The sequence below is a fragment of the Diceros bicornis genome, chromosome 36, assembly GCF_020826845.1.
Source record: "Diceros bicornis minor isolate mBicDic1 chromosome 36, mDicBic1.mat.cur, whole genome shotgun sequence".
Taxonomy (NCBI): Eukaryota; Metazoa; Chordata; class Mammalia; order Perissodactyla; family Rhinocerotidae; genus Diceros; species Diceros bicornis.
The window spans coordinates 26,846,010-26,871,821 of record NC_080775.1 but is presented as its reverse complement, the minus strand read 5'-3'; the positions used below and the strand labels follow the sequence as shown (position 1 = coordinate 26,871,821).

The 25,812-nt window shown below is 40.2% G+C and overlaps 2 protein-coding genes across 3 annotated transcripts in view; both read left to right on the top strand.

Moving 5' to 3' along the window:
* Positions 1–25,812, top strand: part of MPP7 (MAGUK p55 scaffold protein 7) — a 456,322-nt gene that overhangs the window by 308,353 nt on the left and 122,157 nt on the right. The gene's annotated exons all lie outside the window — the stretch shown is intronic.
* The window catches only part of ODAD2 (outer dynein arm docking complex subunit 2), a 182,302-nt gene continuing 180,015 nt past the window's right edge, over positions 23,526–25,812 (top strand). The window contains exons 1-2 of one of the 2 annotated variants that reach the window (XM_058532680.1): positions 23,526–23,788; positions 24,953–25,215. In XM_058532680.1, the coding sequence (XP_058388663.1) occupies positions 24,992–25,215 (224 nt within the window). In that variant the 5' untranslated portion in view covers positions 23,526–23,788; positions 24,953–24,991. Of the gene's footprint in view, positions 23,789–24,886; positions 25,216–25,812 lie in introns of those variants that run through there. The other variant, XM_058532681.1, reaches the window with a different exon arrangement.

The following is a 25,812-nucleotide window of genomic DNA, read 5'->3' as shown; positions in this document are numbered from 1 at the left end:
TGCAAATATCTTCTCCCAATTGTTAGGTTGTCTTTTCGTTTTGTTGATGGTTTCCTTTGCTGTGCAGAAGATTTTTAGTTTGATGTAGTCCCATTTGTTTATTTTTTCTATTGTTTCCCTTGCCCAGTTAGACATGGTACTTGAAAATATGTTGCTAAGACCAATGTCGAAGAGCATACTGCCTGTGTTTTCTTCTAGAAGTTTCATGGTTTTAGGTCTTACACTCAAGTCTCTAATCCATTTTGAGTTAATTTTTGTGTATGTGTAAGATAATGGTCTACTTTCATTCTTTTGCATGTGATTGTCTAGTTTCCCCAACACCATTTGTTGAAGAGACTTTCCTTTCTCCATTGTGTGTTCTTGGCCCTCTTGTCGAAAATTAGCTGTCCATAGACGTGTGGGTTTATTTCTGGGCTCTTGATTCTGTTCCATTGATCTGTGTGTCTGTTTTTGTGCTAGTACCATGTTGGTTACTATAGCTTTGTAGTATATTTGGAAATCAGGGAGTGTGATACCTCCAGCTTTGTTCTCAGCATTCCTTTGGCTATTTGGGGTCTTTTGTTTTTCCATATAAATTTTAGGATTCTTTGTTCTATTTCCGTGAAAAATGTTGTTGGAACTTTGATAGGGATTGCATTGAATCTATAGATTGCTTTAGGAAGTATGGACATTTTAATTATGTTAAGTCTTCCAATCCAAGAGCAAAGAATATGTTTCCATTTCTTTGTGTCTTCTTCAATTTCTTTCAACAATGTTTTAGAGTTTTCCGTGTATAGATCTTTCACTTCTTTGGTTAAGTTTATTCCTAGGTATTTTATCCTTTTTGTTGCGATTGTAAATGGGATTGTATTCTTAATTTCTCTTTCTGCTACTTCATTGTTAGTGTATAGAAATGCAACTGATTTTTGTATGTTGATTTTGTATCCTGCAACTTTACCATATTCATTATTTCTAAAAGTTTTTTGGTGGATTCTTTAGAGTTTTCTATATAAAAAATCATGTCGTCTGCAAATAGTGACAGTTTCACTTCTTCCTTTCCAATTTGGATGTATTTTATTTCTTTTTCTTACCCGATTGCTCTGGCTAGGACTTCCAATACTATGTTAAATAGGAGTGTGAAAGTGGACATCCTTGTCTGGTTCCTGTTCTTAGAGGGATAGCTTTCAGTTTTTCACTGTTAAGAATGATATTAGCTGTGGGTTTGTCATATATGGCCTTTATTATATTGAAGTATTTTCCTTCTACACCCATTTTATTCAGAGTTTTTATCATAAATGGATGCTGTATCTTGTCAAATGCTTTCTCTGCATGTATTGAGATAATCATGTGATTTTTGTTCTTCATTTTGTTAATGTGGTGTATCATGTTGACTGACTTGCTAAAAATGGTTTAATCAGATATTCAGTGAAATACAAAATTTGCTAAGACTTTGTTGTCATCTCTTTAACTTTTGGATCAACCCTGAATCAAATGAATTTATATGTTTGGCATGTTTATTAGTCAGTTGCTTGGGAAAATTCTGAGAAATATAATTTTTAAATCCTACTGATTCTTAACTTTTTGAAGCTTAACCAGTTTTATTTCTTAAAATATAGATTTGATTTTTAAGACAATTTACACATTCCTCCACTAAATGCTTATCCAACTTGAGTTTGGGAAGCCCTGAATGCTCCTAGTTTAAATGCAATATATAAATGCTATGAAATCAGGCTGGCCCCGTGGCTTAGCAGTCAGGTGCGCGTGCTCCACTACTGGGGGCCCGGGTTTGGATCCCGGGCACGCACCGATGCACCACTTGTCTGGCCATGCTGAGGCTGTGTTTCACATACAGCAACTAGAAGGATGTGCAACTATGACATACAACTATCTACTGGGGCTTTGGGGGGCGGGGGAAGGAGGAGGATTGGCAATAGATGTTAGCTCAGAGCCGGTCTTCCTCAGCAAAAAGAGGAGGATTAGCATGGATGTTAGCTCAGGGCTGATCTTCCTCACACACACAAAAATAAATAAAAAATAAATAAATAAATAAATAAAACTGTTTGAAAAAAAAACTTTAAATGCTATGAAATCAAAGCAATTTTAAAAAATCTTCAATATTATGTCATTTTGTATGATATGTATTCTACCTTGACTAAGGAAAGCATTCCTATGGGAGAATAAAAAACTTTTTATAATTTTTCAGTTTATTTCAATATGCAAATTCAACCAATTCCTCTCACATTGCAAAGACCTGTAAAAAAGTCATCAATAGCTACAGTCAATGTTTTATAATTCTCTCAAAATGGCTTTCCCAATAAATTTACAAAATAACTTTACAAAAAATTCATATCCAAAAAGAATTGACTGAGGAAGCCAAATATAATTTTTATAAGAAACAGATCTGAATTGCCCTTTGAAATAATAGACATTTTCCAAAATAGTAAAATATGAATTAGTAAAACTTCAAATTCTAACAATGCTATAATCTCCCTCCAACAATAGTTGTTACATATAAATATAACTGCTCTAGATAAATGATAAAGATGGAACCATCTGGTGAAAATTGGTTACATGTTAGGTACTTGAAATTAAAAAAAAAATTAAAGTCTCTGAAAATAAGTATTTTTCTAGCAAAGCATTAGAAATCAAAGCATAGCAAATCCCTAATTATGACTATCACTATATGAATCTCAAACACTTTTTTAAAAAGATTGAGGAAGCAATTAGATTTAATTTTCTCAATAATAAAATATACAACTACAACTTACTGGTAAGCTCTTTTGCCTCAATTCAAATACCCACACATTTCAAGTAAAACTTTCAATTTACGTAATGAGCAGAAACAGGAAATGAAAAAAATGTAGATTCTAAAAGTAGTCTCAAAGAGCACTATAATATTCATGACATAAAACTTGAGAAGACTACCAAAGGACTGAGGAAGGGAACTATCACAATGAAAACCATTTAGAACAATTATACAATGCATATCTTTGCCCAAGAACAATATCCATTATGAAAAACATTTTAATTCTATTTCATACTAGCTCACATTTATATTTTAAAAGTTATTCCTAGATCAAATGTTTAAAAGAAAGACATTAAAATCCATAAGGTTCAAAGAGTGTATACAAATTAATAAGAAAAGGACCCAGAAAAAATTATAAAAATGGGCAAAGTAAATGAACAGCAATCACACAGAAGAGAGAAACAAATGGTCAAGAGGGGCCGGCCCAGTGGTGCAGTGGTTAAGTGCGCGCGCTCTGCTGCGGCGGCCCAGGGTTTGCAGGTTCGGATCCCGGGCGCGCATCGACACACTGCTTGCTAAGCCATGCTATGGCGGCGTCCCATATAAAGTAAAGGAAGATGGGCACGGATGTTAGCCCAGGGCCAATCTTCCTCAAGAAAAAAGAGGAGGATTGGCATCAGATGTTAGCTCAGGGCTAGTCCTCCTCACACACACAAAAAAAAAACAGAAAAAAAATGGTCAATAGAAGTAAGCAAATATGTTCAGCCTCATTAGTAGTAAGATATTAGCAGATTAAAACAATCATATCCTTATGAGATCAACAAAATTTAAAGATTGATAACCTCTACTGCTGTCAAGGGCATGGATACATATTGGTGAGCTACAAATTGATAGAATCTTTTTGGGAAGTCATGTATAGTATGTATTAGAAATTTTTAGGTGCACAGTATCTTTGCCATAGCCACCCAGCTTTCAGGAATATCTATATAATTAGAGGTGATTATGCAAGCATGTAAATCTACATACACAAAGATGCACATTTTCAGTAATATCTACTTAAACAATTGAAAGGTTAAATAAATTATAATATATCCTTATTATAGAATGTTATCCAATCATTAAAAATAATGAGTTGTTGAATTTACCTGGAATGAAACACATTTCATAATATACAGTTAAATGAAAAATTGCAGACCAAATATATAAAACAATACCAGTAGTTTAAAGTAGTCTGAGATACGTAGTACCCCAGGTATCTGGCAGAAGCAAATGTCAATCCTCTCTGGAGGAAGCTTTTTTCCCTAGGTCTCAAAGAATCCCTTGAAAAATAAATTTCCAAGGGAAACGAGTAGCTTACAGCCAAAAATCATTCAAAATCCAGGGAAACAAGGTACCATGAATGAGAAGCAGCACGAATAGAGATATCAGAAATAAACCCAAAAAGACTTCAGATACTCTTATAATCAGACACAGATTATAAAATAATTATGTTTAGCATGTTTAAATAAATGAAAGAAAAGTTTGAAAATCTGTCCAGGGAACAATAAACTATATAGAATGGCCAATCAAATTTAAGCAAGAACCAAATAGAGCACCTGGAAATGAAAACTATTATAACCAAAATGAACAAAAAACTCAATGAATAGGCTTAACAGATTAGACACAGTTGAAGACAGAATTGGTGATCTCAAAGATAGATAGGCATGAAGAAATTACCCAAAATGTCGCACAGAAATGACATGCAATATATGGAAAAAATAGGTTAAGAAAAATGGTGGATAGAGTAGAAATGTGTCTAATTGGAGTTCCAGAAGTAAAGAGAGAGAAAGAGGGCAGTGGTAACATGTGAGAGTAAAATGGCTGAGAATTTTCCAGAACTGATGTAAAGAATCTTCCTTCAGATTCAAGAGCACAGTGAAAATCAGACAGGATAAATACAAAGAAAACCCACAACTAAACAAATCACAGTGAAACTAGAGAGCACGGAAAACAAAGAGATGATCTTTAAAGGAGACATATCACCTTCAAAGGAGTAACAAGCTGACGGCTGATTTCTTGATGGCAACAAAGAAAACCAGCACTGTAGAATGATATAGTCAATGTGCAAAGGGAAAACCATTTTCAACCTAGAGCTCTATTCTTAGAAAAAATATCTTTTCTGCATGAAGTCAAAATGATGATATTCTCAGGCAGTCAAAAACTGAGAGGAGTTTGCCATCAGCAGACCTTCACTAAAGGAAAATCTGAAGATTGTACTAGAGATAGAGAGAAAGTGACCCCATATTCAAAGTCAGATTCAAACAGAAATGGAGAGACTTCCACTAACAGCCATGATAGAGCAATAGGATACAGATTTAGGCTCCTGCCTGAAACACCAACACCAATAACATAAGTGGCAGGAGTGAGTGATTAAAAAGGGATGCAAGGAGACTTTTGGAGGTGATGATGTTCATTCTCTCGATTGTAGCAATTGTTTCACATATATCAAAACTTCTCAAACTGGATACTTTAAATATATGCAGTTTATTATACCTCAATCACACCTCAATAATTCTATTTTAAAAAGAAATGGAGAGCAGAGAAATAGGTAAATATATGGATAAATTTAAACAATGTAAAATGGTGACTGTAAAGAACAGCAATATTAATATTTTAAGGAATTAAAAAAAGAATTTAAATGCATGACCACAATAGCATATTATTCCTGAGTGGAATATAATTTTGGCAGGGACGAGGGTAATGTTCAGGAAGTGGGTAAAGGTATTGATTAACTTGAGACTTTGATAAGTTAATTATGTGTGGCATTTTTTGGGTAAACATGAAAAGAATAGTATCAGAGTGCATGAATTCCAAATAGCAGTCAATAAAATAGAATTAGAAAAAAATAATCAATCCAAAGAGAAAGGAATAGAGATGAAAAAAAGAATCATAGAAAAGATGTCACAAATGGAAAGCACAAAATAAGATGACACATCATGTAAATAAATTAAATGCCTTCATGAAACACAAAGATTGTCAGACTGTATTTTTAAAAAAATCAGCTATACTCTGTTACAATGAACATATCTAAAATATAAGTTTCCAGAAAATAAAAGGATGGAAAAAGATATACCAGGAAAACACCAAATAGAAAGCTGGTGTACCTCTAATAAATTCAGACAAAATATACTTTCAGGCAAAAATCATTATTAGAGAAAAACAGAGTCATTTTATAATGATAAAAAGGTCAAATCCCAAGAAAATATAACAAATTTAAATTTCTATGTACCTATTAAGATAGCTTCAAAATGTAAAAAGCAAAAATGTTCCATATGATTAATTTCGGTCAATGAGATATAAGTAGAATTGTGGTGTGGCAATTTCCTTGAAAGAAAGCCAGTGTGTGACCTTTGCCCTTTTTCTTCATGCTTCCCTCCTTCCTGTTGGGTAGAATGTGGTCATGATGGCTGGAGATGGAGCAGTTCTTGCAAATGTGTGCCCTGGCAGGGGAGGAGGAACCTGGGTCTCTCAGGACTTTACAGAGTAGAACCTCTTGCAGACCTTGAGCTCACTCCAGACTGTTGTTGCAATAAATTTCTGTCTTCTGTAAGCCACCGTTTCTGGAGTCTCTGTTTCTCACACCAGAACCCAATCTTAACTAATACAGAGTGAGTTTACAGAAGCTAAGGAAGCAGACACTTTTGCAAAGGAGGGGGAAAAAATCATCATGGCTTTCCTAATCCCAAACTGCTCCTGTGATGTTATTATAACACTTAGGTAATCAATATGACAGAAGAAAAAACAGTTCCCTCAAATGACAACTGGCAATATATCGCATATGGTTTATTAATCTATGCTTCTGCTTCTTACTTTCAGCTGATTTGCCAGTTAGGAAGGAAATAGGAGATTAATTTGGTTCATTTAGACTTCCTTTTTTTTTCTTTTCCTACTTTAAGCACTTAATATCCATGGAAATTCCCAAATGGTCCATTTGTGCTTAATATCCTCTATAGAAAATTTAATTGATTAAATGCAATATCCCTCAGAGAGAATGCACGCATTCTAATTTCTGTTCTATAATATCCAATTACAATCTGCTTATGATCCCTAGAGACTAGTTTTGGTCCTGTTGTTGTTGCTGTTGCTTTTCAATCCAGCGACAAAACCCAGAGAAGAATTGTTCCAGCACAAACACTTGCCAGGTAATATTATAGAGATGAGAAAATTAAACACAGAGAAAGTCAAAGGAAGATTTCAATACGGAAACCAATGCCAGTGACCTCAATAAATGCTCTTCATGACCCCAACTCTGAAAGCTAATGGGTTCTGGCACATTTTGATTGGTTGCAAATCCATACTGCATGTATTGGAGGGAGTGACCTAAGACCTCACAGGGCATAGGAGTATGGGGAGCTCTATCAATGAACCGAGTAAGTGGTTTCCAAACTGGGGAAACTACGAACTCTCGCCAAAGGGTATGTGGGTATAGATGGTTTATAGGAAATCAGTTTCCAGATTCCAGATTCTTCCTAAAATTTATGTACCTGAAAACATTCCTATGAGCAAAGCACCATCCCAGTTTTCTCATTCTACCTCCCTTTTTACAATCAACCTTCTCCCACTGTACAAGACTTTAAGATATATTCCAGCCAAAGAGATAGACAAATCATCTCACCATAAAACTATAATTTATTTATTTTCTTACAACTAAATTACACTGAATGGTAAAACTGATTTTCATTGCAAATAATTTATCCATCATTTCATTATTTGAAAAGGATAATGCTCTTGGCTTTTATCTCTTTATTAATATTACAAAGTTGAAGCGCAAAATACTACTAGTCACCCAAATAATGCTTCTCTTCTCAAAATAAGTAATATCCTCCCTTAGCCATATTCTCATTTGGTAGAGACACATGATTTACTAGGCATCTGGAAGCCATTCTTTCAAGACGTCTTCACTGTTTCCTTTGGTGTTACTGGGAGACATCACCCGGATATTATTAAGCCTCAGTTTGTTTTTCCAAAATATCGAGTCTCACATTAAATCCTTTATTCTCCATGAGGATTTCTGGAGTAATCACTTCTTGGCTAGACTACACGTTTTCTATATCAAATAACCTTCCCTACATTCCAGTGTATTTTGCTCTGAGTTCCTACTTTTTAAAAATTCAGAACAGAGACCAAGTGCTACTTGACATAAAGTGGGGTTAAACATTTTTTACAGTATTCTTATTTAGACAAAAGAGAGAGCTTAGAATAAAAAAGAGAGACTTTGAATAAAATAATTTATGAAAAGAGTAAAAAAAGATTTAGAATATCTGCATAAAAATAAAGAACCAAATTGGAACACTTAATTCTGCCCATTCATCCTAGATATTTTTGCTATAGGATGGAGAATATCATAAGGGGATGGAGCCACTATATTAATGTACTGGGAATGAAGACCACGATTAGAACACATTTGGTGAATGATGAGTGATACAATGAAGAAGGGTGCTTTGGTAGACCGAATTATTAGTTCCAATGATTTCTTCACTCTGCTATAGTGGTGTCATATATCCACACTCTTATCATGGCTTCACGGTAGGCAAATAATAGCTTCCTACCCTTTGACTTTGGCTTAGCCATGTGACTTGTTTTGGTCAGTGGGATGTCAGCTGACATGATGCAATCAGGAACTTGGAATGTCCGTGGAAGTGATTTACAATGACAAGAACATACCACAGGTGGCCATTGCCCCCGAGGCTGGGTTCCACAATGAGACGTGTGAAGCAGATTCACAACCTGGAACCAAGCCCAGAAGACACACAGCCTGAAGCAGAGCCACTTAGTCAGGCCTAGCCTAGATCAGCCAAACTGCAACTGAAACTGCAATTGGCCTGCAGATCTGTGAGTGCATCAATAAATTGAGTTTTGCGATGATTTGTTACGCAGCATTATTGCAGCAATAGTTAATTGTCACAGAAGCTTTACCTCTTCTTATGGTCTGTGTTCAACAGGACTAGATCTATTGAAGCCTGTGTGATATGAGCCAGCCCTGATGGCCTAGTGGTCAAAGTTTGGTGCTCACCACTTTGGTTGCCCGTGTTTGTTTCCCAGTCACGGAACCACACCACTCGACTGTCAGTTGCCATGCTGTGGTGGCGGCTCACATAGACGAACTAGTAACGACTTACAACTAGGATATACAACCATGCACTGGGCTTTGGGGAGGGGGGAAAAAAGAGGAAGATTGGCAACAGATGTTAGCTCAGGGCAAATCTTTCCCTGCAAAAAAAAAAAAAAAAGAAAAAAAAAAAGAAATCTGTGTGATGATTAGCAAGGCCTAAATGATGGAAAACAAGCTTCTGTGAAGTTGGTTGGCCCTGGTTCTTGAGAAATGGACTGGCTCCTGGTTGTTTTTTTCCTAAAAATCACAGTGACGGATAACAACTCTCACTTGTCTTTGGTATTGCTCAACATTTCCATATTTCTAAATAGCATGTTTAAACTGCTATTTCTTTATTTTTCTTTTTTCGAGATTATTATTGACTTCTTACTCTGGAAGAACAGAGTGTGATTCTTTTACTATCAATCCTGCCCCATGCTACCCATACACTTCCCCTATTCCAACACCCGTGTATTTGACTGGAAGCATTCTTAAACGTCAACACCTGTAGATCTTGCCTTCTGGCTGGTCAGTCTCAGGGGTCCAGCTACCCCTTGAACAAGGCTTTCAAGCAGTCTTCCTGTTTTCAGTCTACTCTGCACTCACAGATGCTTCCAAGTTCTGGGTCTTTCCAAGGTCAGTAATTTGCAAATGTCTTATTTTTATTGACTTTGATCCCTTCAAGCTATTAGGTTTCAGCTTTCCCCGTCTGCTAAGCCATTTCAACTCTTCTGCTTTCTATTATCCACATTTTTTGACATGTTTTGCCTATTTCATTTTTCCTCCCATTCTCTTTCTCTATTGTCACTTGAATGGGTTTTGGGGATGTACACAATGCCCATATTTGAGTGGAAGTTTAGTGATATGGGATGTAGGTTTAATTACTCTTATAGACAACTTTTATCATTTCTATAGGTATTGATCAAACTGAGAAGAGAATGTACCTCTTTAGGTTTATTTTCTTCTTTTTCTTTTAGATATTGCTGAAGCTTATAACATGCTGGCCCTATTCCCCAAAAATTCAATGTGAGACTCCAGTCATTCTGATTCTTTTCTCACTCAAATTTTCCAGTCAAAAGGCCAATCAACTGCATTATATGTAAATACGTGATAAAGATTGAAGAAAACACTTTTTCTCCATGAAGTTACTTTAAGTCAAAATGTTTAAAGCAATCCTACAATTTTATTGTAGAATCAAAGTCATTTCATTCAATACATATGAAATAACTTATTATACTTTGATATTTGATATATAGCCTGATTTTAATGAACATGTATATACAATTCAGATTTACTCATATGTCCTATATCCATTCTTTCTTATACTGTCCTAATTTTTTACTACAAGAACAGAGGCTTATTGTAGCACATCAAAAGATAAAGAGGTTGGTAGGAGCCTGGTCTAAGATGGCAGCGTAAGAAGACCCTGACTCACCTCCTCCCACGGACACACTGAATCTACACCTACACATAGAGCAATTCCTCCTGAAGAAGAACTGAGGGCTGATCGAACAGCTTCTGCACAACAAATGATAGAGGGACTACATACAGATGGGTAGGAGAGACAGAGACACAGTACCGATGGGAACCCCATCACCAACGTGGCGACCCCCAGCAAGGAGGGATATCATTGAGTTGCCTGTGTGCAGGCTTGCCCACTCTGGGGCACAGGAAAAAACAGCACTTTAAAGGAGACCTAGACTATATGAGAAGGAAATCACTTTACTAGCCCTAGAGTGTCTGCCAAATGGGCGGGGAACTGCTGGAACTGTCCCTGGTGTCAGAGGCACAGCAAGTGCCATTTTTTGTGTTCCCCCTCCACCTTGATAGCACGAGTGGGAGCTCAGTCCAGATGCTCTAGCTGGCCAGCTAAGGCTGCCCCAGTGTGCCACAGACCGAGACCAGTTCCAGCCATTCCCCCAGGGCAGTCCCAGCGTGGCATGTCCTGGGCCCTCCCCGCCCATGCCCATTCCAGCTCCAGCCATCCTGCTGGGGTGGCCCTGGCACAGTGTATGCTGGGACCCTGTGCCAGCTTCAGCTCTAGCCATTCCACTGGAGTGGCCTGGACACAGTGCACCCCATGACTTCCCCAGCCCATGCCTGCTCCAGCTCCAGATGACCTACCAAAGCTGCTTCACACATGCAGTCTACACAGGGGATGCTCCTACATAAGGCCACTCCTTCAAGACCTGGAGAGGTAGCTGTTTCACCTAATTCATAGGAACAAACACAGAAAGTCAAGCAAAATGAAGAGAGAGAGGAATATATTCCAAACAAATGAACAAGATAAAACCCCAGGAAAAAACCCTAATGAAACAGAGATAAGTAATTTACCTCATAGAGAGTTCAAAGTAATGGTTACAAAGATGCTCATTGAACTTGGGAGAAGAACGGAGGGACACAGTAAAAACTTCAACAAGACTTAGAAAATATAAGAAAAAACCAATCAGAGCTGAGTAATACAGTAATTGATATGAAAAATACACTGGAGGGAATCAACAACAGATTAGATGATACAGAAGAACAGATCAGTGATCTGGAAAACAAAATAGTAGAAATCACCCAATCAGAACAGCAAAAAGAAAAAAATTTTTAAAAATGAGGATAGGTTAAGGAACCTCTGGGACAACATCAAGTATACTAATATTTGCATTATAGATGTCCCAGAAGGAGAAGAGAGAGAGAAAGGGGCAGAAAATTTATTTAAAAAATAATGGCTAAAACTTCCCTAAACCTGGGGTAGGAAACAGACATCCTGGTCCAGGAAGCACAGAGAGTCCCAAAGAAGATGAACCCAAAGAGATCCACACCAAGACATACTATAATTAAAATGGCAAAAGTTAAAGATAAAGAGAGAATCTTAAAAGCAGCAAGAGAAAAACAATAAGTCACATACAAGGGAACTCCCATAAGACTAACAACTGATTTTTCAGCAGAAACTTTGCAGGCCAGCAGAGAGTGGCATGATATATTTACAGTGCTGAAAGGAAAAAACTTACAACCAAGAATACTCTACTCCACAAAGTTATCATTCAGAATTGAAGGAGAGATAAAGAGTTTCCCAATTAAGCAAAAACTAAAGGAGTTCATCAGCACTAAACTGGAATTACAAGAAATATTAAAGGGTCTTCTTTAAGTGGAAAAGAAAAGGCTATAACTAGAAATAAGAAAGTGTATGAAAGAAAAAATCTCACTGGTTAAGACAACTGTTTAGTAAAGGCAATGGATCAGCCATTTAAAACGCTAGTATGGGACTGGCCCTGTGCCGTAGTGGTTGAGTTTGGTGCGCTCTCTTAGGCAGCCCAGGGTTCATGGGTTTGGATACAGGTGTGGACCTACACCATTCCTCAGCTATGCTGTGGCAGTGACCCACATACAAAATAGAGGAAGATTGGCATAGATGTTAGCTCAGCGGTAATCTTCCTCAAGCAAAAAAAATAAAATAAAATAAAAAACTAGTATGGGGGCCAGCCCAGTGGCATAGTGGTTAACTTCAGGTGCTCCACTTTGGTGGCCCAGGGTTTGTGGGCATGGACCTTACACCATTCATCAAGCCATGCTGTGGCAGTGTCCCACACACAAAATAGATGAAGACTGGCACAGATGTGAGCTCAGGGCAAATCTTCCTAACCCCAAAAAATAAATAATAAATTCAAAATAGATTAAAGACTGGAATGTAAGACCTGAAACCACAGAACTCCTAGAAGAAAACATAGGCAGTGAGCTCTTTGACACAGGTCTTAGCCGTATTTTTTGGACCTGCCTCCTCAGGCAACGGCAACAAAAGCAAAAATAAACAAATGGGATTACATCAAACTAAAAAGCTTTTGAACAGCGAAGTAAACCATCAACAAAATGAAAAGGGAACCTACTGAATGGGAGAAGATATTTGCAAATCATACTTTCAATAAGGGTTAATGTCTAAAATACACAATTTAATATCAAAAAAACAAACAACCTGATTAAACCTCCTGGCAAAGGACTTGAATAGACATTTTTCCGAAGAAGACATATAGATGGCCAATAGGCACGCGAAAAGATGCTTAACATAATTAAAAATTAGGGGAATGCAAGTCAAAACCACAGTGAGATACCACCTCACACCTGTCAGAATGGATATTATCAAAAAGACAAAAAATAACAAGTGTTGGTGAGGAAGTGGAGAAAAGGGAACCCTTGTGCACTGTTGGTGGGAATATAAATTGGTGCAGTCACGATGGCAAACAGTATGGAAGTTTCTCAAAAAATTAAAAATAGAACTACCATATGATTTAGCAATTCCACTTCTGGGTATTTATCTGAAGAAAACAAAAACACGAATTTGAAGAGATAATGCACCCCTATGTTCACTGCAGCATTATTTACAATAGCCAAGACAAGAAAACAACTTAAGTGTCCATCAATAGATGAATGGACAAAAAAGATGTGGTATATATACAAAATGGAATATTACTCAGCTATAAAAAAGAGAAAAATCTTGCCATTTGCAACAACATGAATAGACCTAGAAGGTACTATGCTAAGTGAAATAAGTCAGATGAAGAGAGACAAATACCGTATGATTTCACTCAAATGTGGAATCTAAAAAACAAGACAAAACAGAAACAGACTTATAGACACTGGTGATTACCTGTGATTACCAGAGGGGGGAGGGGCTAGGGGACAGGCAAAATAGGTTAAAGGAATTAAGAGGTACAAACTTCCAGTTATGAAATAAAGTCATGGGGATGTAATGTACAGCATAGGGCATACAGTCAATAATATTGTAATAACTTTGTATGGTGACAGATGGTAACTAGACTTATCATGGTAATTATTTTGTAATGTAAACAAATAACAAATCACTATGATGTACACCTGAAACTAATAGGATATTGTATGTCAATTATACTTCAATAAAAATTAAAAACGATAAATAGATGTATAAATAAAAAAATTAATAGTTCTTCCCCATACATTCACTTTCTAAGGCAATGCATATTATTAATTTGCTGTGTAATCATTCATAATTTGTACATATCTCTAGGAAATAAGATGCTAAAATTGTTTCACTAATTCAAGACATTGTCATTCAAGATACAATAGACAATTTATTCTAGAGTGAGGTACTAGGCCGAGACATAAAATTGTAAAGGCTATAACAGGAGAGTCAATTACCTGACTCACACTGAAGTTATAAAAGGTAAATCAGTGGGTTTCCAGAGAGGAGCTTTTGGGGAAGAACTGTGGTAGCCATTTCTTCTCTACTCTCCTACCCTCCAACCTCAATTCAGAGAGAAAAGAAGAAGATGGACTTTAAGTAGACCACTTAGAGAGCTCAATATGTGTCCTTTACCCCGTGCAGTTGGGAGCGGAGGAGGACACAGTGGACGAGCCTGGGGGATGAGAGACAGGCTGAGTGTAGTGGCTTTGGCAGCAAAGTGGAAGAAAGTTTCTGTTGTGATGAGATTGACCGGCACTTCCAGAGTTTGTTGGGCAAATAACATGTGAGTGCTTCCCATGGACCACACTTAGGTTGTGGGGGAAAAATACTCTGGTGGAGGTTGGTGGAGGTGGGATGGCAGCTATAAGACCTCAGTAGACAGCAGATATATAAATGGTAGACTCCCAAGACTACAGTCAGAATGGAGAAGGTTGTTCTGGGATGGAGCAAAACACAGGGGGCAGGGCACCACCAATGCAAGGTTTTTGAAGAGCCAAGAATAACACCCACCAGAGAAAGAGCCAGTTTAGGCTTCACGCAGAGAATGTAAAGCTGGCTTATAACAGGGCAGACAATTAAGAAGCTTCCTTGTCCTTGTCCCTTTTCTCTCCTCCCTGTCCTTTCTCACCTGAAGGGCTAGAGTGAGACTACAGGTGGGAAATAGTGAAGACGAGGTAGAAATAAGAAGTTGACCATGCATTCTAACTGTCCCATGGCTGGTGCTTTGGCTGGTCTGGGATGCTTTCCTGGTGGGTTGACCCAGACCTCTATTTCTGAGGGGTTGGAGCTCTTAGTTGACTTGCCCTAGTCAGATTGTGGTTGCCGTGATTTCCAATTCATAGTTACTGCACGCCATGGGAGTACTAAGGGCTGCCCAAGTGAATCCCCTGGGCCCCTTGGCCCTTGAGTTGTAAACATCCTCCTTCCTGGTGGTAGCAACCTAGCTCTCATAGTAATCATGGTCAATCAATGACTCCACTAGCATAATAACGCCATGGTTTTTGTTGTTGTTGTTGTTCAACTGTTTTACTGGCATGAGGACCCCAAAGTAGCCAGCTTGGTAGTCATAGCTTCAAGTTCAATGGAACCCTTACTGTATTCTCTGAGGGAAGCAATTCTCCCATGGAAAGTAGAGCTTCAAACCTGAGACAGCCCACGGTTGTGGGAATGGGAAGCCCAAATTCCACAGGTGGGTCACTGAGAGTTATGTGCCACTTCTTGGTTTGCACACCCATGAATTCCAGCTATAAGGGAAAATGGCACTACATGCCAACTGTTAATTTAGCACCTACCCTGCAAGGTGTTGTGCCATACCGGCACCTTAGCTGGGGCTTCAACAGGTCATTCCACTATCCTAACAGGATGGCTGCCTCTGGGTGATGCAGTGGCTCTCACAATTATAAACCTACTGTTGCATCTCTATTGCTCTAAAACGAGTCTCTTGTTCTGAGGCAACATTGTGTGGGATACCATGTTGATCAATTAGGCATTTTGATGGTGGTGCTGGCAGAGGCACTGTGGGCAGGGAAGGCAAACCCTATTTTGGAATATGTATCAGTCCTAGCAAGGAGGAATCTTTCTGCCACCTCCAAGATGAAAGGGATCCGATATAATTGACCTGACACCAGGGCCTGGTTAGTCTCCCCAGGAATGGTGCCCTATTAGAGGCTTAGTGTCAGTCCCTGCTGTTGGCAGAGTGGACACTCAGCAGTGGCATTAGGTAGATCAGCTTTGGAAAGAGAGAACTCATATTGTTGGACCTACACATAGCCTCCGTCTCTTCCACCTTCTTCTACATCTCTTATAGATGGTTATCCAGTCTCAACACCTGCAATGAAGGAACACTTATCATCTCCAAAGTAGCTTGTTTCCACTTTTGGCTACTGTCCTACCAGAGCAATGGGGTGGCCTTTTGAAGGCACAATTATAGAGCCAGCTTGGAGATGATACCCTGCGAGGATGGGGTGCTATCCTCCAGGCTGCAGTGTGTACCCTAAATCAACAGCCATCATATGGGGCTGTGAACCTTAAAGGTCAACTACATGGATTCTGGAACCAAGAGGTGGAAATAGAAGTGGCCAGGCTTACTCATCATTTGGGGGAATTCGCGCTTCCTGTCACTGCACATCTGGGCTCTGCACGTTTAGAGGTCCTAGTTCCTCAAGGGGGAATATTCCACCAAGGAACATTAAACTTTAAGTTATAGTTGTTAACTGTGACTTTGGGCTCTTTGTGAAAGAGACCAACAGGAAAGTAAAGGAGTCATGATCCTGGTAGGAGAAATTGACCCTGATCATCAGGAAGAGGTAGGGCTGCTGTGACATAGTGGGGTAAAGGAGGGATGTGTTTGGAATGCGGGTTGTCTGCCTGTGGACTACTTGGTACTTCCTTGCCCAATTTTGATGGTAAAGGCAAAAAGATTTGATTCAAAGTAATCACCACTTGACTAATCAAGTAGTCACCACTTGAGAAGGGCTGATGCCAGGGGCTCAGATCCCTCAGCACTGATGACCAGGATCACCCCACCAGGTAAGCCATCTAGATTAGGAAAGGTACTAGTAAAGGGTGAGGGGGGTCTGAAATGGGCAGAAGAGAAGGCATGTGATGAGTATCCGATGTGGCCATGAGACAAGCTACAGAGTCAGGAGCTGCAGTTTTGCCTCATAACTTTCTCTCGTAAGTTTCCCCAGGAAAAGAGGCCCACCAGAATCCTGGAGGAGCTGCTCCCAGACGTACCACGTGATGCTGGTGGAGTTGAGCTGTGCAAGGCGTAGACTGTAGTGGATGCTGTGGACTGTCCAGAAACCCTGACCCCATCCCACTCCTCCAGGAGTGAAGTACCCCTGTCCTCAGCTGCAGGGCAGTGTTTGTAGCTGATAGCTCTCAACTTAAGGGCTGAAAGTCATGCCCTCTTCCTGGGGACAGCCTATATCCAGTGACTGGCTGGATGACCAGCTGATATGGGGATATAAAGGTCCAGCTCCCTTGCCTCAACATGGGAAAGCTCGTAGGGTCTCTCATCTTCAGAGCTCTCCATGGGGTAGATGTGATTGGACTGCAATTCAGCTTCTCCCTCTGTCCAATCCACTTGCCTTCACTCCCCAAGGGTATTCCCCAACAAATGTCTCACATGCATTTCTCCATCTTGGAGTCTATTTCCTGGGGAACCTGACCCAAGGTGGCTTATCAATACTCTCCTTGCTTCTACTCTTGTACCTCTATAGTCTACCTCCACAGCACAGCCAGAATGGCTTCTTAACAACACAGATCAGATCATGTCACCCCCTGCTTAAAATCTTCCAATGACTTTCATTTGTTCTTGGAATAAAATCTGACTCTTTAGCATGGCTTAAAGGCCCTCCCTTATATGATGCTGCCCCCCATTCATCCTCTTCTCCTCTCTCCCTTTGCTTACTGTGCTTCTTGCCACCTTCCTTCTATTTCAGAGATTTTGAAGAGTTTAGTGGACTCCTTTTTGCCAATACTCCAATTGGGTAACCCACTTCTGCCAACAGAATGCCTGGCACATACTGGTATCCAATAAAACCCATTTATCAAATAAAAGAATGTCTAGGAGGTTAGAATCTCAGGAGAAGGAGCCATTTCATTTCCAAACCATGGCCTCGGGCTGCAGTGCATCACTGAGAATCATCTTGGGGCACAGGGAGGCAATTGAAGCTGTACTTTTTGATTGTTGGTCTTTATCTGTAAGGGAAGGTAGGACGTGGTGAATTTGGTCTTAGGACTTCATCAGACTTCATGCAATTTTCTATCACCAGAATTTCTGTTGAAATCTCCTGAAAAATTCCATTGAGAGGTGATCTTGCCCCATAATGAGACTTAACTCCATTATTGTACATCATACGTGACTGTACTTTCCCAAAAGTCTTACGAGGCTCCATCTGTCTCAGTCCTGTCCTGATTGAGGTACTGGATGCTCAAAACAAGCTCGCCTGTCACCTTCTCCTTGGTTATGGCCTGTAAATGCTTCTGTTGGCTGCCTCACATCAGTGGGCCCCACTCTAACACAGATGAATGTGTTCCTGAAACCTGCTGACTCCTCAGTTTACAGAACATTATGTGTTGAATTGTGTCCTCCCTCAAAATTCATATGTTGAATATGAATTTTGTACCGAGAATATGACCTTACAGGAGATAGGGTCTTTACAGAGATGATCAAGTTAAAATGAGTTAATTAGGGTGGGCCCTAATTCCATATGACTGGTGCCTTAGAGAGAGGGGAAATTTTCACATAGAAACAGGTGTACAGAAAGAATGTCACACAAACATGAAGATGGCCATCTACAAGCCAAGGAGAAAAATCTGGAGTAAATTCTTCCCTTATAGCCCTCAGAAGGAACCAATCCTGCTAACACCTTCACTTTGGACTTCTAGCCTACAGAACTGTGAGACAATAAATTCCTGTTGTCAAGCCACCCAGTCTGTGGCACCTTGTTACAGCAGCCCTAGCAGACTATACACAGGCTCTGTGCCTGAACTCTACTGTGCACCAGAGGAGCTGTGCTGGCCCGAGCCATGGTGGGTGATGTCACAGGGAACATATTTAGCTAACATAAAGTTGCGGGGGTGGACTAACGACTTTCAAGTCTTTCCCAGAAGCTCTTGGCAGACTTTCGCTAAAGTTCCATTGGACAGAACTGGGTCACATGCCCATGCTCCAGCTCTGGCTGTGCTGGGCAAGGCCTCTGCTACAGCAAATGCCTGGGTGTGCTCTAGTGTTGAAAACTTCCAGGAACACAGCCACTTAGAATCATCAAACTGGTTCTATCCACCATGTCCAAGAAAACGTGGGCCTTACCTTTCGGTGCTTGGTTCAACAAACAATGTCTGGTAGCAAGCCATCTTTGATGAGGTCATTCATTAATTTTGCTCCTTCCATGTGCCAGTCACTCTTCTAGATCTTAGGGATCCAGCCTTGTAGGGGACAGAAAAGGTCCCTATGTCATGCAGCTTACTGCAGTGGTAGGAGACAGGCAATAAGCCCTACAGAGAGTGACGGGGGGCTCCTTTAGGTGGGGGGGTCAGCACTCTCTGAGAGGTAGTCATTTATGCTGAGATCTGAAGCTCAGTCAAGTTAGAGCTTCAACATAACAAGGAAAAATTGGAATAAGCCAGCTGGGAATTTTGTAAATTTAAACATTATTACACGTTTTTTCTTGGAAAATCTCAGGTTAATAAATTCAGATTTTGCCATCAGATGAAGCAATGGTGGATTCTGACCCTTAGCATGAATTTGGTAAATGAGGACACAGAAGCTCAGATCTTGGTGGGTGCTGGCTTGTTCCAGTTTTGCAAAACAGTATTTCTACATTGAGCTCAGTAACAATGCTCTCTCATTTTATACGGCTGATTAACACGTGCAACTGAAATAAAGTACCCAAAGAAGTTTCCCTGCTTCTAGGACTGCTCCAGAACCCCTCTGAAGGGTGGACTCTGACCCTCACCAGCTTGTCGACCCTCACCAGTTTGTTACCTGAATCAACTTTATAGGTATGGTGCTGTGATCTTCTCAGAGTGCAACCTATCCTTTTTTTGAAAGGGCTCCCTTCAGATTATATACCTAACAGCACATAATCCTCCTGTCCCATAAATTGCAACTCTTGGCTTCTCAGCTCCTTTAGGCAAAGTGATTCCACTCCCAACAACTTTTATACTGTCAAAAAGAGAAGAAAAGAACCCAAAACAAAGGCCAAATCTATCTCATGTCTCTATGTGTCTGCAGAAAGACTGCATTTTTGAGTTGAGACAGTACAGTACCCTGACATGTAGTGCCCCACATCATGACACACCTGCCTTTCAGGCTTTAGGGAGAGAATCCAGTTCCAGAACTGAACACTCTACCCGCCCCCACCCCCAAGATAGAATACGGCTCACTGTCTCTTTCCCCCCCAATATCTTCTTTTTTCCACTCCCTCAGCCCTCGCTGGTTTTTCAGAGTTGGGACTCTTGTTGGTACGGTGTCTAATGGTGGATCTTAATGGACAAAGGTAAAAGGCATTCTAAAAAGTGGGGAAATGTTCTCATTTCATTCCAATTCTCTGAACTAGACTGTTGAAGAGCAGTTTCCGCTTTTCCAGGGAGTCTTATTCTACTATATTTGCTTTTTGGAGAGAAACATTGAAGTCTCCAATATCCTGTGAGAGGCTCTATGCTATTTTTGAGAACTCAGTGACGAGTTAAGGTACATAGAACACCTTATGGCACACTACAGAACACCTGTCTGGATTTCACCTGCGGAGAAATTATACCTGTGTTTCTAACGAATACTTTCTATTTGCTTTCTGTTTTATTGTTAAGTCGCTGCTAAAGCCCCTAGCTGCTCGTGACCTTAATTAAGGTAAACGTTTCCCACCCGGTGGAGAGAGGTGCGCCCAGCCCTCGAGGAAGGAGGTTGAATAACACTGTTTCCAGGGAGGGGACGAGCGCCAGCATAGCCCAGCGCGGGCAGGGGGCCCCGGCCTGGCGGCGGCGGGGACCCGGGCCGGGCGGGGGCGGTCTGGGCAGGCTCAGGGCGCAAGTTCAGGGCCGCCGCGGCGCCGAGGGCGGGCTCAGAGCTCTCCTCCGCGGGCGGCGACTCCGCGCGCCGGCGCGGGCGCCGGTGTTTACCTCGCCTCCTAGCAACCGGCGGGCGCGCACGCAGCGGCGCGGAGCCGGGTGCGGGCGCGGAGCTGGGCGCTGCAGGTGAGTGCGGCCGGTGGGTGCCGCTCCCGGGGGCGGGCCCTGCTGCCCGCGCGCGGCCCGCGCTTAAGTCCTTGCGGCCGTCCGCGTGCTTGGAGAAATGGGGGGCCGCTTCTGCCCCCCTCGCCCCTTTCCCTTTCCTCGGGCCCGAGATCTGCCCCTCCTCTTCTCTCTGCCACTCCCATCTAGCCGCTGCCTCCCCGCGGACAGCCGGGCCTGGGGCCCTCCTGCTCCTTCGCCCCCGCGCCCCCCTGTCCACCCTGCCCGGACCACACCTCCTCCCTATCCATTCTTTCTACTTCTCCGGCCGCCTCTCTGTCTCTCTTTCCCTCTTCGCCTTTCTCCTCCGCCCTTGCAGCTTTGCCTTCTGCTCTCTATTCTGTCTTCGCTGCCTGCCCTTTCCCACCTGTCGCCCGCCTCCTCATCCCTGCAGACTTATCCTACAACTCCTTAGTCTTGTAACCGGTCAGGTTGGTGCCATCATCGCGTGTCTTTACACAGGGTTTGGGTTTAGTTTGATTCAGAGCCCTGTTCATGTCAGTTCTGAAATTTTAACTGTTCTGTAGGTCTCACTGAATAGCTTCATCGTTCGCAGAATGCCGTGTATGCAGTGTCTGCCAATCGATGTTACCAGCCACGTTTCTAGATCTCAGAGTGGATGCTTACATTCTAGTAGCCTCATAAAAAATTCAGTTTTGCTTCTGATCAAGTGTCATAGAAATTATTCACGAATGGGTTTCATTTTGGTAATGATCCTGGAAGCTTGCAACTGACTCTTAGCAAAGCAAATTCTGTTATATCTATTTGATTATTAGCAAAAATGAGTGCATAGTGATTCTCAATTTATGTAAACAAACGCATGCACAAAAACTTTTTTCGTTTTACTCATTAAACTTCTTTAAAATCTTACTTTACTTCAAAGATGCATATCATGTATTCATATGTGTGCATTTTCACTACGGTTCTTAGGCTAGAACACTCATGGAATGGCCATGGGTAGAAAGTGAGGAGTAGCCTGTCTAGATAAGTGTTAGTTTTGGTATTGTTCCCTGAGTTGTACTGACCACTTTTGAACACCACTGGGATTAGTGGAATAAATGCTGTGGCTTTGGTTCTTTTGGTAAATTAAGAAGCCATCGGAAATTTCTCACACTTAAGATGAAAAAACACCAGATTACCCTGTTTTCTTTTTAAAACTCATTCGGTTAGGCCTGCAAATCACTTCTCTCTCTCTCTCTTTTTTTTTTTTTAGCCCTTTTATACGTGGTTTCCTCTTCTTTGGGATTTTGTTCCACCTTTTTTTCCTAATAATATTCTATTCGCCTTCTGGATGGTGATAACCCCCCCTGAGGTTTTCTTAGGCCTTCTGCTAACCAGCCTTCTAGAATCAAGCCTGTCCATTGCTGCAGCTTCTGGTTTACTAGATTCAGAAAAACAATTTGAAGAGATTCAAATATGTTATGTTTGTATTTCTATAAAAATTTATCGTAATGAAAAGAAGAATTTTTTTTGCGTTTATTAGCTCTTTTTTTTTTTTTTGTGAGGAAGATCAGCCCTCAGCTAACATCCATGCCTAATCCTCCTCTTTTTGCTAAGGAAGACTGGCCCTGGGCTAACATCTATGCCTACCTTCCTCCACTTTATATGGGATGCCGCCACAGCATGGCCTGACAAGCGGTGAGGCGCACAGGTGCGTGCCTGGGATCCGAACCCCGGGCCACCAGGAGCGGGGCGCGCACACTTAACTGCTACTCCACGGGGCCAGCCCCTATTAGCTCTTTTTCAAGTGTCTTCTAGGAAGTTGCTGTATGGTATGTTGATTGCCGCAGTCTTGTGTAATCTATGTAATTTCACATTTTTCTTTAAAAAGGTACAAGAGTGAAATGATGCGCACACTATAGCTTTATAAGATTACCAAAGCAAGTGTTACACTTAACAGTAAAAACAAACAGAACTGTCCACCTAAGCCTTTCTGTGTAAGAAAGCTATTTGCACTTATTCTTAGTTTGCATTTATTCTCACAATATTGGGAAAGTCAAGAGTGTGACGCATAAACATCAGTCCATGCTTAGGTATTTGGAATCTAGCAATAGAAGCAAAACACTGGAATACTAAAAGAAATGCACAGAACAAATTTGTACCCTAATAGTATGCATTTTATTTCACTAGCACTTTTATGTATAAACACTTTTATATATAAACATGTATGTGTGTGTGTATATATGTGTCTGTGTGTATGTGTGTGTGTGTGTATATATATATATATGTCTCAATTGTTTTCAACCCTATCTGATTGAATACTTGGTTTTTATAACAAATATTTTGTAATGTCCGTTTTAATCATAGGTAATAATCCTATATATGTGTATAGTTTGAAATATCGATAGAGCTCTAACTGTAAAATGAAGAAAAATTAAAAGGAAAATAATTGTAATAAAATACCAGCATGTAAATGCTCAGGTCCCACTACACCAGAATGTACAGTAAAGTAGTCTGATGCTCCAGCGTTCCATAGAATTACTGTGACTGCAGTGGCTCCCAGTGCTGGCTGATACAGGTGTGTCGTTGAAACTTAAATTGTGTGAATAGCATTGCCATCAATGGTGGTGTTTTCCAAAATGCTGAGCTGTTGGTAAAGTTCCTTATAAAATGAAGCATGTACAACCTTCCTTTGATTTATATGATTATTGCAATCCTGGAAAATTCAGTGTACAGTAACACTGTGAAAAAAATACTTTATGGTTATTTGTAAAGTAGGTTCTAGGCACGGATATTACTTATCTGAAGTTTTTCACCTACTAGATGCCTGGAGATTGCAGCATAATTTTTCCTTCTGGGGGACTGTCCTGCACGTTGCAGGATATCTGGCATTCTTGGTCCCATCACTAAATGCCAACGATGTCTCCGTCCTGTCATTTTGATAATGAATCGTCTGTATAGTACTTCGGAACTGCCTCTCAGCAGCCAATGCTGCCCCATTGAGAATCACTGATCTAGATATCCCTGGTACTGGATTTCAAGATTTAATACGGTACAGAGAAATCTTCAGGTCATTTCTGTAGAATCTTGGTACTTCTGAGCTTTTATAATAATGATGGAGGAAAAGCTAATTGCATTTTATATTTAACTTTATAACCATTGTTCTAATGTTCTGGAAGAAAGGTTTTAATGGTCAGTGTTATTACAAATAAGAAAACAAACAAATATAGATTGTTTGAAAAAAGTCTTAAATGTCCAGAATGAGTTAATGTCAGAACTTGTTTTCTAAGTTGGCTCTTATTTGATGTTACAGATATGTTATCTTTTTAAAGATCTTCTTTAAAAGACTAGTTTCTGTTCAGCCAAAGTAAAGTTTATTTCATTTGAATTTTTGTTTTAGATTTTAATGCTAGATGCTTTTGATAGCCAATTTAGAAAAAACAGTCTGATTCTCATTTATTCTTACATCTCTCACATTTGCTTTTAAGAAAGTTGTGAAGTACAATAAAATATTCTGGGCAGGATGTGTAGGCAGAGGGTGCACTATTTGGATTGCTCAAATATTCTCATTAATAGGATCAATTGTGTGCTGTACCAATTTTCAGAAAAAATTATAGTATTTCACAGTAATGTTCTTACTCTATTTCTTATTAATTCAGCAGGTACTTGGGGAACTCACAGAGCCCCCAGAATCATGTTCATCAGTCATCATTGCACAGATGCAGATATGATGACTATAAGAAAGTCAGGGTAACAGAATTCAGTTTACTAGCATAATTCTAAACAATGTGTGACCCAGCTCAAAAGAGCGTTGCTCACTTAACCTCTGGCCCAGCAGAGCTGTGAACCAAAGGCCTCGACGCCAACCTCTTCCAATTCTTTTTTCCACTCTTGGAGTTTTCTGTTTCCGTTTTCTGCCCCGTTACTTGAATTTTCTCTCTTACGCCTGGGGAAATGAGAAAGCAGTTATTCATTTCAGGGCGGACAGATATTGGAAAATCCTTAAGTACTAGTCAGTTTTACTTAGAGCTGATTCAGTGAAAATTAACTATTTTATTGAATTGAAGAGCAGGTAGAGGATTCAAAAATCAGTCTCTAAGATTAATAAGCAGACTGTGGATTGCGTAGTCCCAGCTTGAAGTCTTGGAAATGAAGAATGCTCCAGTGAAGAGGCAGATGCTGTTGTCTCTTTCTAACTCTCTCTCCTCTGACGTAGCGTGTGTGGTCAGCTCAGCTCTGACCATTAACCGGTCCCATGGGCGTGGCGCTGACGAGATCCGCGCAGTGGACTGCTGCTGGACGTGGAACTGGAACCCTCGAAACTACCCCTCTAAATGAAGCCATATTGAAAGAAATTATTGTGTTTGTGGAGAGTTTTATCTATAAACATCCCCAAGAGGCAAAATATGTTTTTGTAGATCCACTTGAATGGAAAACAGGTTTGAACCCCTCAGCATTTGAATCTGGTTATGCTGTCAGGTAAGCGGGTTAATTGCTTCTAGAATTTAATATCTTTATTGCACATATTTTTATTGATTGGTGATAGGTTTGGGGCTAGTCATGTAACCTCTGTAAATTTCAGAAATCCTCTAAACGGGGGATTACAACCTGGAGGCACTTGGGATAAATCTGAGGATATTTTATTGGGCCAATACACTATTTATATAATTTTTTAATTTAAATTTGAATTTCTTTTGAAAAGGGATGCATTCTCCAGGTCACTGCACTTTCAGCATTTGCTGTTGTTTTATGTCTGGCCTTTCCACTCATCCATATGACCCGCCAGATGCCAGTAGGCATTGGTTTTGGATCTCTGGTGTAGACAGAATCCCTTCTGGTATTTAAATCTGTCAGTTCCTGGGGTGGCAGAGGGAGAGTGGTAAATTTTGCTCAATATAAGGGAGAGACTTCTTAATAATCAGCATTGTCCTCAAATGAGAACCTTCCAAATCTGAGATTAAAAAAAATCCTACCTCTACTTCAAATAGCAGGCTATCAATTTATCTCCTTTGAATGTAGCTAAAATATATATATTTATATAAATTACAAAAATTTATATCAATACAATTATATGTT